The sequence below is a fragment of the Apodemus sylvaticus genome, chromosome 23, assembly GCF_947179515.1.
Source record: "Apodemus sylvaticus chromosome 23, mApoSyl1.1, whole genome shotgun sequence".
Lineage (NCBI taxonomy): Eukaryota > Metazoa > Chordata > Mammalia > Rodentia > Muridae > Apodemus > Apodemus sylvaticus.
In genome coordinates, this window is record NC_067494.1 from 2,190,204 (window position 1) to 2,204,027 (window position 13,824).

Below are 13,824 nucleotides of genomic sequence, written 5' to 3' on the forward strand. Positions count from 1 at the left end.
ATTTCCGTATATTGAACCAACCCTGCATTCCTGGGATAAAGCCTACTTGATCATGGTGGATGATCGTTTTGATGTGTTCTTGGATTCGGTTGGCAAGAATTTTATTGAGTATTTTTGCATCGATGTTCATAAGGGAAATTGGTCTGAAGTTCTCTTTCTTTGTTGGATCTTTGTGTGGCTTTGGTATCAGCGTAATTGTGGCTTCGTAGAAGGAATTGGGTAGTGTTCCTTCTGTTTCTATTTTGTGGAATAGTTTGAAGAGTATTGGTGTTAACTCTTCTTTGAAGGTCTGGTAGAATTCTGCACTGAAGCCATCTGGTCCTGTGCTTTTTTTGGTTGGAAGACTTTCTATGACTCCTTCTATTTCTTTAGGCATTATGGGACTGTTTAGATGGTCTAGTTGGTCCTGATTTAATTTTGGTATTTGGTATCTGTCAAGGAAATTGTCCATTTCCTCCAGATTCTCCAGTTGTGTTGAGTATAGGCTCTTGTAGTAGGATCTGATGATTTTTTGGATTTCCTCAGTTTCCGTTGTTATATCTCCCTTTTCATTTCTAAGTTTGTTAATTTGGATACTTTCTCTGTGCCCTTTGGTCATTCTGGCTAAGGGTTTATCTATCTTGTTGATTTTCTCAAAGAACCAGCTCCTGGTATTGTTGATTTTTTGTATGGTTCTCTTTGTTTCTACTTGATTGATTTCGGCCCTGAGTTTGATGATTTCCTGCCTTCTACTCCTCCTGGGCGAAATAGCTTCTTTTTGTTCCAGGGCTTTCAGGTGTGTCATTAAGCTGGTAATGTATGCTCTCTCCATTTTCTTTTTGGAGGCACTCAGGGCTATGAGTTTTCCTCTTAGCACTGCTTTCATTGTGTCCCATAGATTTGGGTATGTTGTGTTTTCATTTTCATTGTGTTCTAAAAAGTCTTTAATTTCTTTCTTTATTTCTTCCTTGACCAAGGTATCATTGAGTAGAGTATTATTCAGTTTCCACGTGTATGTGGGCTTTCTGTTGTTTCTGTTGCTATTGAAGACCACTTTTACTCCATAGTGATCAGATAGGAGGCATGGGATTAGTTCGATCTTCTTATATTTGTTGAGGTCTGTCTTGTGACCAATTATATGGTCGATTTTGGAGAAGGTACCATGAGGTGCTGAGAAAAAGGTATATTCTTTTGTTTTAGGATAGAATGTTCTATATATATCTGTTAAATCTAATTGGTCCAAAGCTTCAATTAGTTTCATTGTGTCCCTGTTTAGTTTCTGTTTTCCTGATCGGTCCATTGAGGAAAGTGCAGTGTTGAAGTCACCCACAATTATTGTGTTAGGTGCAATGTGTGCTTTTAGTTTTAATAAAGTTTCTTTTACAAAAGAGGGTGCCCTTACATTTGGGGCATAGATGTTCAGGATTGTCAGTTCTTCTTTTTGTATTTTTCCTTTGACCAGCAAGAAGTGTCCCTCAGGGTCTCTTTTGATGACTTTGGGTTGAAAGTCAATTTTATCTGATATTAAAATGGCTACTCCAGCTTGTTTCCTGAGACCATTTGCTTGTAAAATTGTCTTCCAGCCTTTTACTCTAAGGTAGTGTTTGTCTTTGACCCTGAGGTGTGTTTCCTGTAAGCAGCAAAATGTAGGGTCCTGTTTACGTATCCATTCAGTTAGTCTGTGTCTTTTTATTGGGGCATTAAGTCCATTGATGTTAAGAGATATTAAGGAATAGTGATTGTTACTTCCTATCATTTTTGACGTTATTTTTTAAATTTGAATGCTTAACTTCTTTTGGGTTTGATGAAAGGTTACTATCTTGCTTTTTCCAGGGTGAAGTTTCCCTCCTTGTATTGGTGTTGTCCTCCTATTATCCTTTTTAGGGCCGGGTTTGTGGATAGATATTGGGTAAACTTGGTTTTGTCATGAAATATCTTAGTTTCTCCATCTATGGTGATTGAGAGTTTTGCTGGATATAGTAGTTTTGGTTGGCATTTGTGTTCTCTTAGAGTCTGCATGAGATCTGCCCAGGACCTTCTAGCCTTCATAGTCTCAGGTGAAAAGTCTGCTGTGATTCTGATAGGTCTTCCTTTATATGTTATTTGGCCTTTTTCTCTTACTGCCTTTAGTATTCTTTCTTTGTTTAGAACATTTGGTGTTTTGATTATTATGTGACGGGAAGTATTTCTGTTCTGGTCCAGTCTGTTTGGAGTTCTGTAGGCTTCTTGTATATTCATGGGCATCTCTCTCTTTAGGTTAGGGAAGTTTTCTTCCATAATTTTATTGAAGATATTTGCTGGCCCTTTAAGTTGTAAATCTTCACTCTCATCTATGCCTATAATCCTTAGGTTTGGTCTTCTCATTGTGTCCTGGATTTCCTGGATATTTTGGGTTACAAGCTTTTTGCATTTTGCATTTTCTTTAACTGTTGAGTCCATGGTTTCTATGGAATCTTCAGCATCTGAGATTCTTTCTTCTATCTCTTGTATTCTGTTGTTGATATTTGTATCTCTGTCCCCTGATTTCTTCCCAAGGCTTTCTATCTCCAAAGTTGTCTCCCTTTGAGTTTTCTTAGTTGTTTCTACTTCTGATTTTAGATCCTGGATGGTTTTGCTTAGCTCCTTCACTTGCATGTTTGTGTTTTCCTGTAATTCTTTAAGAGATTTTTGTGTTTTCTCTTTCATGAGCTCAGCCTGTTGACCAAAGTTCTCCTGTATTTCTTTAAGAGATTTTTGTGTTTCGTCTTTCATGACCTCAGCCTGTTGAGCAAAGTTCTCCTGTATTTCTTTAAGTGTTTTTTGCATTTCCTCCTTGTTGGCTTTTGTATTCTCCTGGATTTCTTTCAATGATTTTTGTGTTTCCCTTGCAAGGGCTTCTACCTTTTGATCCATTGTCTCCTGAATTTCTTTATGTATGACCTTCATGTGTTCCTGTACCAGCATCATGACCAGTGATTTTAAATCCAAATCTTGTTTTACTGGTGTGATGGGGTATCCAGGACATGTTGGTAGAGGAGAATTGGGTTCAGATGTTGCCATATTGCCTTGATTTCTGTTAGTGACGTTCCTGCGTTTGCCTTTTGCCATCTAGATCTCACTGGTGTTAGTTTATCTTGTCAGTGCTGGACTCACCAGTGCAAGCTGCCCCTTCCCAGTTGGCCTCTGGTGCACAGCTTACCTCCTGCACTGCTTGTAGACAGTGTGCTGCTGCCCAGGCTGTTCAGATCCCAAAGCAGGCACCCGAAGGCTCCCGCTGGGGCCCGCTGGATTCACTGGAGCACACTGACTTCTCCCAGCTGGCCGCCCGGAAGCCCAGCTAGCCCCTTGCAGGACTTGGAGATGTAATGCTGCCGCCCAGACTGATCTGGATCCGGAAGCGGAGAGAGTAGAGCTAAGGGCTTCTGCCTGAGGCCTTGCCCCAGATTGTGTCTGTGGAGCAGATGGAGCCCGTGTGCACTCCCAGGGAGTGCCGACGGTGTATGCTACTGTGACCTCCCCTGAGTTCCGCTCACTCCGCTGGGCAGCCGATCTGCCAACCGGGCTATCGCACACAAGGTTAGCCTGGCCGCCCAGTCCCTGAGTCCAGGCAAAAGCCTGGGAGGCCAAGGTCCGAGCAAAGTTCCCCTACGGCTTTGACTGTTAATTGGGTTTGCCAGGTGACTAGGATGGCGGGCGTGTGCGCCCGCGCTCCCTGAAAGCGCCGGGAGAGTCTGCTTTGCTAACAATCACCTGGGCGGGTTGACTCACAGATGGCCCACCAAGCCGCCCAGTTCTTGGGGTCAGTCCTGTGCCTTTTGGGGCCTGAACCCCCGCTTTGTTAGCCTTAGGCTATGCCTGTTACAGGTCTGCCCGCCTGAGCTCTCTGTCGTCCTGCAGGCAAAATGGCGGCGGCGCGCTCGCAGGCCTGGGCAAAAAACCTCCTGGTTGGGTTGGCACCCCGATGGCCCCCCGACCCGCCCAGGGCCTGGGTGCAGGCCAACGCCCGTCGGGCTCAGACCACCGCGGTGTTGGCCTCGGATTATGTTTGTGTACCTCAGTCTGTCCGATTCCTGGAGTACGGAACCAAGATGGATCCTCCTCTCCTGACTGGTGGGAGGCCGAGTTCTGAAGTGGCCTCCGTGCAGGAAAGGCGCCGCACAACTGCAGCTGCTTGCTGTCCGGCTGGTCAGCGAAGGTCAGTGGTCGTGGGCGCAGGGCCTAACTGGTCCCTGTGACGCCTTGGTTCCACTGCTGATGGCCCTTCAGCTGGAGCAGCCACTGCTGCCGCTGCTGCCGCCGCCGCCGCCGCCGCCGCCGATCCTACTCCACTATTAAAAACAATGAATTCATGAAATTCTAAGCAGATGGATAGAACTAGAAAATATCATTCTGAGTGAGGTAACCCAATCATAAAAGAACACACATGGTATGCACTCACTGATAAGTGGATGTTAGCCCAGAAGCTTGGAATGCCCAAGATACAATTCACAGATCAAATGAAGCTCAAGAAGAAGGAAAGACAAAGTGTGGATACTCTGGTCCTTCTTAGAAGGGGAATAGAATACCCACAGGAGGAGAGACAGAGAAAAAGTATGGAGCAGAGATTGAGGAAAAGACCATCCAAAGATTGCCCCACCTGGGGACCCATCCCATATATAGTTACAAAGCCCAGACACTATTGTGGGCACCAACAAGTGCTTGCTGACTGGAGCCTGATGTAGCTGTCACCTGGGAGGCTCTGCCAGTGCATGAAATAATTGTTTTACATTTACCTAGCAAGTAGCAAATCTTACACATAAACACAAGAGGGAAAAAATAAAGGAATATATTAATCTCCTAGACAGATGCTGCTGAAGCCAAACATCCATGAAAGAGTCAAAATTTCGTGATGAACCATGTTAGAGGCCCAAATAGGAGCCTAACAGCTTGTCTTTGAAATGCTGCTCCCCCAGGGAGGTCAGACTCTCTTGCCTTTGTGTAATTTCTAAAGCTTGTCTGTTTTGTTTCAGCTGGCGGGCTTCATCTATGCCTGTTATGTTGTGAAATGTATAACTGAAGAAGAGGACAGCTGTAAGTATTAAAGCTCTACTCTGTGTCTTTCAAGTTCAAAGCTTCCTCAATACTTCCTTCCCAGCTCTCCTATCTCAGAGACAACACACCTCATGATCCCAGCAGAATAGGAAATAAGCCTTTAGTGCCCATCAGGATAAACTAGTCTTCACAAAAGAATCAGCATATTAAAGAAACAGAAGAGCATTCATTTTGAAAACATGCATTTCTCCTTTCATTGAAAGGTATTTCAAAATATCTCGTCTTAGAACAAGTCTATTAGGGAATAAAATGGGAGATTAGAGACAGAAGTGAATTCTAAAAGCAGCTAATGTGAATATTTTCCTTTGTTGCAGTTCATTTATTGTGTACTGCTAATTAGTATCATCGAGGACTACAAATCTTGACAATCAGTAATTGTTGATAGTCCTTAAAACTCTACCAACAATTGAATACCTAATGGAAATCAATTGATCTAACAGCAATAGGTATAACATGACCTGAAGTGGCATGACATAATCTGATATGACATGTTAAGATATGATATGACATGATCTGGTATGATACAATATGATATGGCATGATTTGGTATGACATGGTATGATGTGGTATGTTAACAAATAACATGGTATGATATGACCCATGCTAAAACATTTTGATTAGTGGGGCAGGGTGTGGTTGAGTACTGTGATAAGGGGAAAGGAAGGATCGGATAGATTCCTAGATGTCTGTCATGAGTAAATGAATACATAGCAATGCTTCTTAAGGAGAGTATAGTGGGGTCCTCCGGACCCCTGAGTGTGGACAGGTTATTTGAGATGTAAGAGAAGATATGCAGTAGGTTATTATCTTATACACAAATGCCTTAACAGATATTGGGGCAGTTAAAAGATAGGTAAATTTTTATATATATGGACCTAACGGGCTATATATTCAACCTCCATCCAGAATAACCCTTTTACAAAATGCTCATGCTCATTTAACAAGGCTAAAGACAAGAAAATTTAACATTGAAGAATCAGAATGCTTATTTATATACTGACATCCCTGAGAGTGATCTAATAAAAAATGTGTTCAGTTTTTCCTAATGGAGTTTTGTTTGTATAGTACTAGATAAGCAGGGCTGAACATATATATATGGATCACAGAGAGTTTCTCTATACTCACAGTTCCCCCAGGGAGAGCACAACATTGTCCTGAAGTGTCCCATAGGGGAAATAACAAAGCTAGTCTTGAGATAAAAAGTAACAATGTTGAACCACTTTTTTAGCATAGTGGAGCATGTATCCTTATTACATGCTGGAGAGTCCTCTGGGTATATGCCCAGGAGTGGTATAGCGGGGTCCTTTGGAAGTGTCATGCACAGTTTTCTGAGGAACTGCCAGACTTGAATTCCAGAGTGGTTTTACCAGTTTGCAACCCCACCAGCAGTGGAGGAGTGTTCCTCTTTCTCCACATCCTCTCCAGCTCCTGTTTTCTCCTGCATTTTGATCTTAGCCATTCTGACTGGTGTGAGGTGAAATCTCAGGGTTGTTTGGATTTGCATTTCTCTGATGACTAAGGATGTTGATTATTTCTTTAAGTGCTTCTCAGCCATTTGATATTCGTCGGGTGAAAATTCTTTGTTTAGCTCTGTACCCCATTTCTTAATAGGGTTATTTGGTTCTCTGGAGTCTACCTTCTTGAGTTCTTTGTATATCTTGGGTATTAGCCCTCTGTTGGATATAGGGTTGGTAAAAATCTTTTCCCAATTTGTTGGTTGCCATTTTGTACCCAGAGAACTCCCCAACATGTAATAAAGACACATGGTCCACTATGTTCATAGAAGCCCCATTTATAATAGCTAGAAGCTGGAAAGAACCCAGATGTCCCTCAACAGAGGAACGGATACAGAAAATTTGGTATATTTACACTATGGAATACTACTCAGCTATTAAAAACAATGAATTCATGAATTTCTTTGGCAAGTGGGTGGAGCTGGAGAATGTCATCCTGAGTGAGGTGACCCAATCACAAAAGAATACACATGGTATGCACTCACTAATAAGTGGATATTAGCCCAGAATCTCGGAGTACCAAAGAAAGAATTCACATATCAAATGATGCCCAAGAAGAAGGAAGGAGAGGCCCCTGGTCCTGGAAGGGCTTGATGCAGCAATGTAGGGGAGTACCAGGACAGGGAAGCAGGAGGGGGAGGGGGGCCCAGAGGGAGGGGGGATCCAGGAAAGCAGAAATCATTTGAAATGTAAATAAAGAGTATATCAAATAAAAAAATGTTGAGCCACAGTGAGTAACTGCTGAGGCGTGATAAGCAGATGTAGGACTGACTGGTTTCTCTAAAAGGTAGTGTACCTATGAGCCAAGTAGACACTCAGTGGTTAAGGTAGTGTACCTATGAGCTAAGGAAACAGCTCAGTGGTTAAGGTAGTGTGCTTATGAGCCAAGTAGACAGCTCAGTGGTTAAGGTAGTGTGCTTATGAGCTAAGGAGACAGCTCAGTGGTTAAGGTAGTGTGATTATGAGCTAAGGAGATGGCTCAGTGGTTAAGGTAGCATGCCTATGAGCTAAGGAGACAGACCAGTCGTTAAGAGCACTCGTTGCAGTATTCAGCAAAACCAGAATGGGGAAGTGGGAAGGGGTGGATGGGAGGACAGGGGAAGAGAAGGGGGCTTACGGGACTTTCGGGGAATGGGGGGGCTAGAAAAGGGGAAATCATTTGCAATGTAAATAAATTATATCGAATAAAAAAAATTTAAAAAAAATAAATAAAAGGAACAAAGGAAGAAAAAAAAAAGAGCACTTGTTGCCCTGACATCTGGATTTGATTCTTAGCAGACACACACACACACAGCTGCTAACATCTGTCTGGAACTCTAGTTCCAAAGGATTTGACTGTCTCCTGGCCTCATCTGGCACTGCATGGATGTAGCATGTAGATGAAAGACAAAACACCCTTACATATTAAAAAAAAAAATTTACTTAAGCCAACAGATAGCTCACCTCAGTGGATAAAGCTAGATCATCTGAGTATGATTTCTAGGACTCACATAGTTCAAAGAAGAGAACAAACTTCAGAAGTTGTCCTCTGACCTCCACACACAGGTAAATTAAATAAATATAATTTTTAGAAAGTAGTGTCCTTGTGAATTACATGTTTATAGTCACTGTTAATGGTTTAGAAATATCCAAAATTCCAAGGTATTTCAGAATGATTCCACAATACTTGAGAACAGCTAGTGACATTTTATGGACGTTAAAACTTTAGTTTATGGAAACTAAAATATGAATCATACAAGTCCCAAGAATTGGTATAGAATCCTTTTATTAAAATTCTTAATATGGGCGGCGGCGGTGGCGGCAGCAGCAGCTGGTCCAGAAGAAGGGCCATCAGCAGTGGAACCAAGAAACCACATCAGAACTCTGCCTCCCGCCAGTCAGTTACAAGAGTCTCTCTGCCATCTTGGATCTCGGGCACCAGAGAGATCAGACAGACTGAGGTACACAAATATAACCCAAGGCCAACATCGAGGGGATCTAAGCCCAAAGCTTCGGGGGGTGGGGGGGGGGGGCATCGGTGTGCGAACCAGGCCAGGAGGTTGATTGCCCAGCCGGTGCACACTCCGCCATTTTGACTACAGGACACCAGAGAGTCCTAGTAGGCAAAGTCAGCTAAGAGTCATAGCCCAAGGCTAACATAGCAGGGGGTCTAAGATGGACAGGCCTTGGACTGACGCCAGGCCCTGGGCTGCTCGTGGGCCATCTGTGTGCCAACCCAGCCAGGAGGTTGTTAGCCCAGCAGACTCTCCCAGCACTTTCAGGGAGCACACGCACTCCTCCATCCTGGCCACCTGACAGAATCAATTAACACTTATAACCCAAGGGGAACTTTGCTTGGGTCTTAGCCTGCCAGGCTTTTGCCTAGACTCAGGGCCTCAGCAGCTAGGCTAGCCTTGTGTGCACCAACCTGGTTGGGAGATAGGCTGCCCAGCAGAGTGACCAGCACTCAGAAAAGGTCCTGCAGCAGCATAGACCATCAGCACTCACTGAAGGAGCAAACGGGCACCCCCTGGTTCACACAGACAACCTGAAACAAGGCACGCTATGGCTGCAGGAACACCCAAGAGGAGGGCAGCGCATTAGCAATCTGTAACAGGGGAAACCCAGCCATCCAGTGTTGCAGAAATAGCCCTACAGCCTCACAGGAGGCACAAACACCAGCCAGAGACAAGACCAACTAATGCCAGAAATAACAAGATGGCAAAGGGCAAACACAGGACGCTACTAACAGAAACTTAGGCAATATAGCAGCATCAGAACCAAGCTCTCCAACATCAGCAAGCCCTGATTATGCAAAAACACCAGAAAAACAAGATTTGGATTTAAAATCACTGTTCATGATGCTGCTAGAAGAACACAAAAAGGACATAAATGAATCTCTTAAAGAAATACAGGGGAACATGAATAAGCTAGAAACCCAATTAATGGAAACACAAAAATCACTTAAACAAATTCAGGAGAATAAGGCTCAAGAGATAGAAGCCAATAAAGAAGAAACACAAAAAAAATGTAAAGAAATGAAGGAGAAAGTGAGTCAAACAGCAGAAGTCATGAAAGAGGAAACACAAAACTCTCTTAAAAAATTACAGGAAAACACAAACAAGCAAGTGAAGGAGCTAAGCAAAACCATCCAGGATCTAAAAACAGAAGTAGAAACAACTAAGAAATCACAAAGGGAGACGACTTTGGAGATAGAAAACCTTGAGAAGAAATCAGAGGCCATAGATGCAAATATCAACAACAGAATACAAGAGATGGAAGAAAGAATCTCAGATGCGGAAGATACCATAGAAACCATTGACTCAACTGTCGTCAAAGAAAATGCAAAATGCAAAAAGCTGGTATCCCAGAACATCCAGGAAATCCAGGACACAATGAGAAGACCAAACCTAAGGATTATAGGTATAGATGAGAGTGAAGATTTACAACTTAAAGGGCCAGCAAATATCTTCAACAAAATTATGGAAGAAAACTTTCCCAACGTAAAGAGAGAAATGCCCATGAATATACAAGAAGCCTACAGAACTCCAAACAGACTGGACCTGAGCAGAAATACCTCTCGTCACATAATAATCAAAACCCCAAATGTACTAAACAAAGAAAGAATATTAAAGACAGTAAGAGAGAAAGGCCAAGTAACATATAAAGGAAGACCTATCAGAATCACACCAGACTTCTCACCAGAGACCATGAAAGGTAGAAGATCCTGGGCAGATCTCATGCAGACTCTAAGAGTAGACAAATGTCAGCCAAGACTACTATACCCAGCAAAACTCTCAATCACAATAGATGGAGAAACCAAGACATTCCATGACAAAACCAAATTTACACAATATCTTTCTACAAACCCAGCTCTACAAAGAATAATAGGAGGAAAACTCCAATCCAAGGAGGGAAACGACACCCTGGAAAAAGTAAGATAGTTACCTTCTTTCATCAAACCCAAAAGAAGATAACCACTCAAATATAAAAATAACATCGAAAATGACAGGAAGTAATAATCATTACTCCTTAATATCTCTTAACGTCAATGGACTCAACTCCCCAATAAAAAGACATAGACTAACAGACTGGATAAGAAAACAAGACCCTACATTTTGCTGCATACAAGAAACAAACCTCATTGTCAAAGACAAAAACCACCTTAGAGTAAAAGGCTGGAAGACAATTTTACAAGCCAATGGACTCAGGAAATGAGCCGGAGTAGCCATTCTAATAACAGATAAAATTGATTTTCAACCTAAAGTCATCAAAAGAGATACAGAAGGGCACTTCTTGCTGCTCAAAGGAAAAATCCACCAAGAACAGCTTTCAATTCTGAACATCTATGCACCAAATGCAAGGGCACCCTCATTCGTAAAAGAAACTTTACTAAAGCTCAAAGCACACATTTCACCCAAAACAATTATTGTGGGTGACTTCAACACTCCACTCTCCTCAATGGACCGATCAGGAAAACAGAAACTAAACATGGACACAGTAAAACTAATTGAAGCTTTGGACCAATTGGACTTGACTGATATTTATAGAGCATTCCACCCTAAAACAAATGAATATACTTTTTCTCAGCACCTCGTGATACCTTCTCCAAAATCGACCATATAATTGGTCACAAGACAGTCCTCAACAAATATAAAAAGATCGAGCTAATTCCATGCCTCCTATCATATCACTATGGAGTAAGAGTGGTCTTCAATGGCAACAAAAACGACAGAAGGCCCACATACACATGGAGGCTGAACAATAATCTACTCAATGACACCTTGGCCAAAGAAGAAATAAAGAAAGAAATCAGAGACTTTTTAGAATTTAATGAAAATGAAGGCACAACATACCCAAATTTTTGGGACACAATGAAAGCAGTGCTAAGAGGAAAACTCATAGCCCTGAGTGCCTCCAAAAAGAAAATGGAGAGTGCATACATTAGCAGCTTAAGGACACACCTGAAAGCCCTGGAACAAAAAGAAGACAATTCACCCAGGAGGAGTAGAAGACAGGAAATCATCAAACTCAGGGCTGAAATCAGTCAAATGGAAACAAAGAGAACCATAAAAAGAATAAATGAATCCAGAAGCTGTTTTTTTGAGAAAATCAACAAGATAGATAGACCCTTAGCCAGACTGACCAAAGGGCAGAGAGAAAGTATCCAAATTAACAAAATTAGAAATGAAAAGGGGGATATAACAACAGAAACTGAGGAAATTAAAAAAAAAAATCATCAGATCCTACTACAAAAGCCTATACTCAACACAACTGGAGAATCTGGAGGAAATGGACAATTTCCTAGACCAAATACCAAAATTAAATCAGGACCAAATAGATCATCTAAACAGTCCCATAACCCCTAAAGAAATAGAAGGGGTCATAGAAAGTCTTCCAACCAAAAAAAGCACAGGACCAGATGGCTTCAGTGCAGAATTCTATCAGACCATCAAAGAATACCTAACACCAATACTCTTCAAACTATTCCACAAAATAGAAACAGAAGGAACACTACCCAATTCCTTCTATGAAGCCACAATTACGCTGATACCAAAACCACACAAAGATCCAACAAAGAAAGAGAACTTCAGACCAATTTCCTTTATGAACATCAATGCAAAAATACTCAATAAAATTCTTGCCAACCGAATCCAAGAACACATAAAAACAATCATCTACCATGATCAAGCAGGGTTTATCCCAGGGATGCAGGGTTGGTTCAATATATGGAAATCCATCAATGTAATCCACTACATAAACAAACTCAAAGAAAAAAAAACACATGGGCATTTCATTGGATGCTGAAAAAGCATTTGACAAAATTCAGCATCCTTTCATGCTTAAAGTCTTGGAAAGAACAGGAATTAAAGGCCCATACCTAAACATAGTAAAAGCAATATACAGGAAACCGGTAGCCAACATCAAATTAAATGGAGAGAAACTTGAAGCAATCCCACTAAAATCAGGGACTAGACAGGGCTGCCCTCTTTCTCCTTATCTTTTCAATATTGTACTTGAGGTACTAGCTCAAGCAATTCGACAGCATAAGGAGGTCAAAGGGATACAAATTGGAAAGGAAGAAGTCAAACTATCATTATTTGCAGATGATATGATAGTCTAACTAAGTGACCCAAAAAACTCCACTAGAGAACTCCTACAGCTGATAAACAACTTCAGCAAAGTGGCAGGTTATAAAATCAGCTCAAGCACATCAGTAGCCTTCCTATACTCAAAGGATAAGCAGGCTGAGAAAGAAATTAGGGAAATGACACCCTTCACAGTAGCCACAAACAGTATAAAGTACCTTGGGGTGACTCTTACCAAACATGTGAAAGATCTATATAACAAGAACTTCAAGACTCTGAAGAAGGAAATAGAGGAAGACCTCAAAACATGGAAAAACCTCCCATGCTCATGGATCGGCAGGATTAATATAGTTAAAATGGCCATTTTGCCAAAAGCAATATAGAGATTCAACGCAATACCCATCAAAATCCCAACTCAATTCTTCATAGAGTTAGAAAGAGCAATTCTCAAATTCATCTGGAATAACAAAAAACCCAGGATAGCTAAAACTATTCTCAACAACAAAAGAAATTCTGGGGGAATCAGTATCCCTGGCCTCAAGCAATACTACAGAACAATAGTGTTAAAAACTGCATGGTATTGGTACAGTGACAGGCAGGAGGATCAATGGAACAGGATTGAAGATCCAGAAATGAACCCACACACCTATGGCCACTTGATCCTGGACAAAGGGGCTGAAAACATCCAATGGAAAAAAGATAGCCTTTTCAACAAATGGTGCTGGTTCAACTGGAGGTCAGCATGCAGAAGAATTCGAATTGATCCATCCTTGTCTCCTCGTACTAAGCTCAACTCCAAATGGATCAAGGACTTCCATATAAAGCCAGACACTCTGAAGCTAATCGAAAAGAAACTGGGGAAGACCCTTGAGGACATTGGTACAGGGAGAAAGTTCCTGAACAGAACACCAATAGCTTATGCTCTAAGATCAAGAATTGACAAATGGACCTCATAAAATTACAAAGTTTCTGTAAAGCAAAGGACACCATCAAAAGGACAAATCGGCAACCAACAAATTAGGAAAAGATCTTCACCAACCCTACATCAGATAGAGGGCTAATATCCAATATATATAAAGAACTCAAGAAGTTAGCCCCCAGAAAACCAAATAGCCCTATTAAAAAATGGGGTACAGAGTTAAACAAAGAATTCTCACCTGAAGAACTTCGGATGGCGGAGAAACATCTTAAAA

The 13,824-nt window shown here is 41.7% G+C and overlaps 1 protein-coding gene across 1 annotated transcript in view; it reads left to right on the forward strand.

Moving 5' to 3' along the window:
* The window catches only part of Nkain2 (sodium/potassium transporting ATPase interacting 2), a 750,666-nt gene that overhangs the window by 701,919 nt on the left and 34,923 nt on the right, over nucleotides 1–13,824 (forward strand). Inside the window, exon 5 of the mRNA XM_052170051.1 lies at nucleotides 4,968–5,028. Coding sequence (XP_052026011.1) covers nucleotides 4,968–5,028 — 61 coding nt within the window. The remainder of the gene's footprint in view (nucleotides 1–4,967; nucleotides 5,029–13,824) is intronic.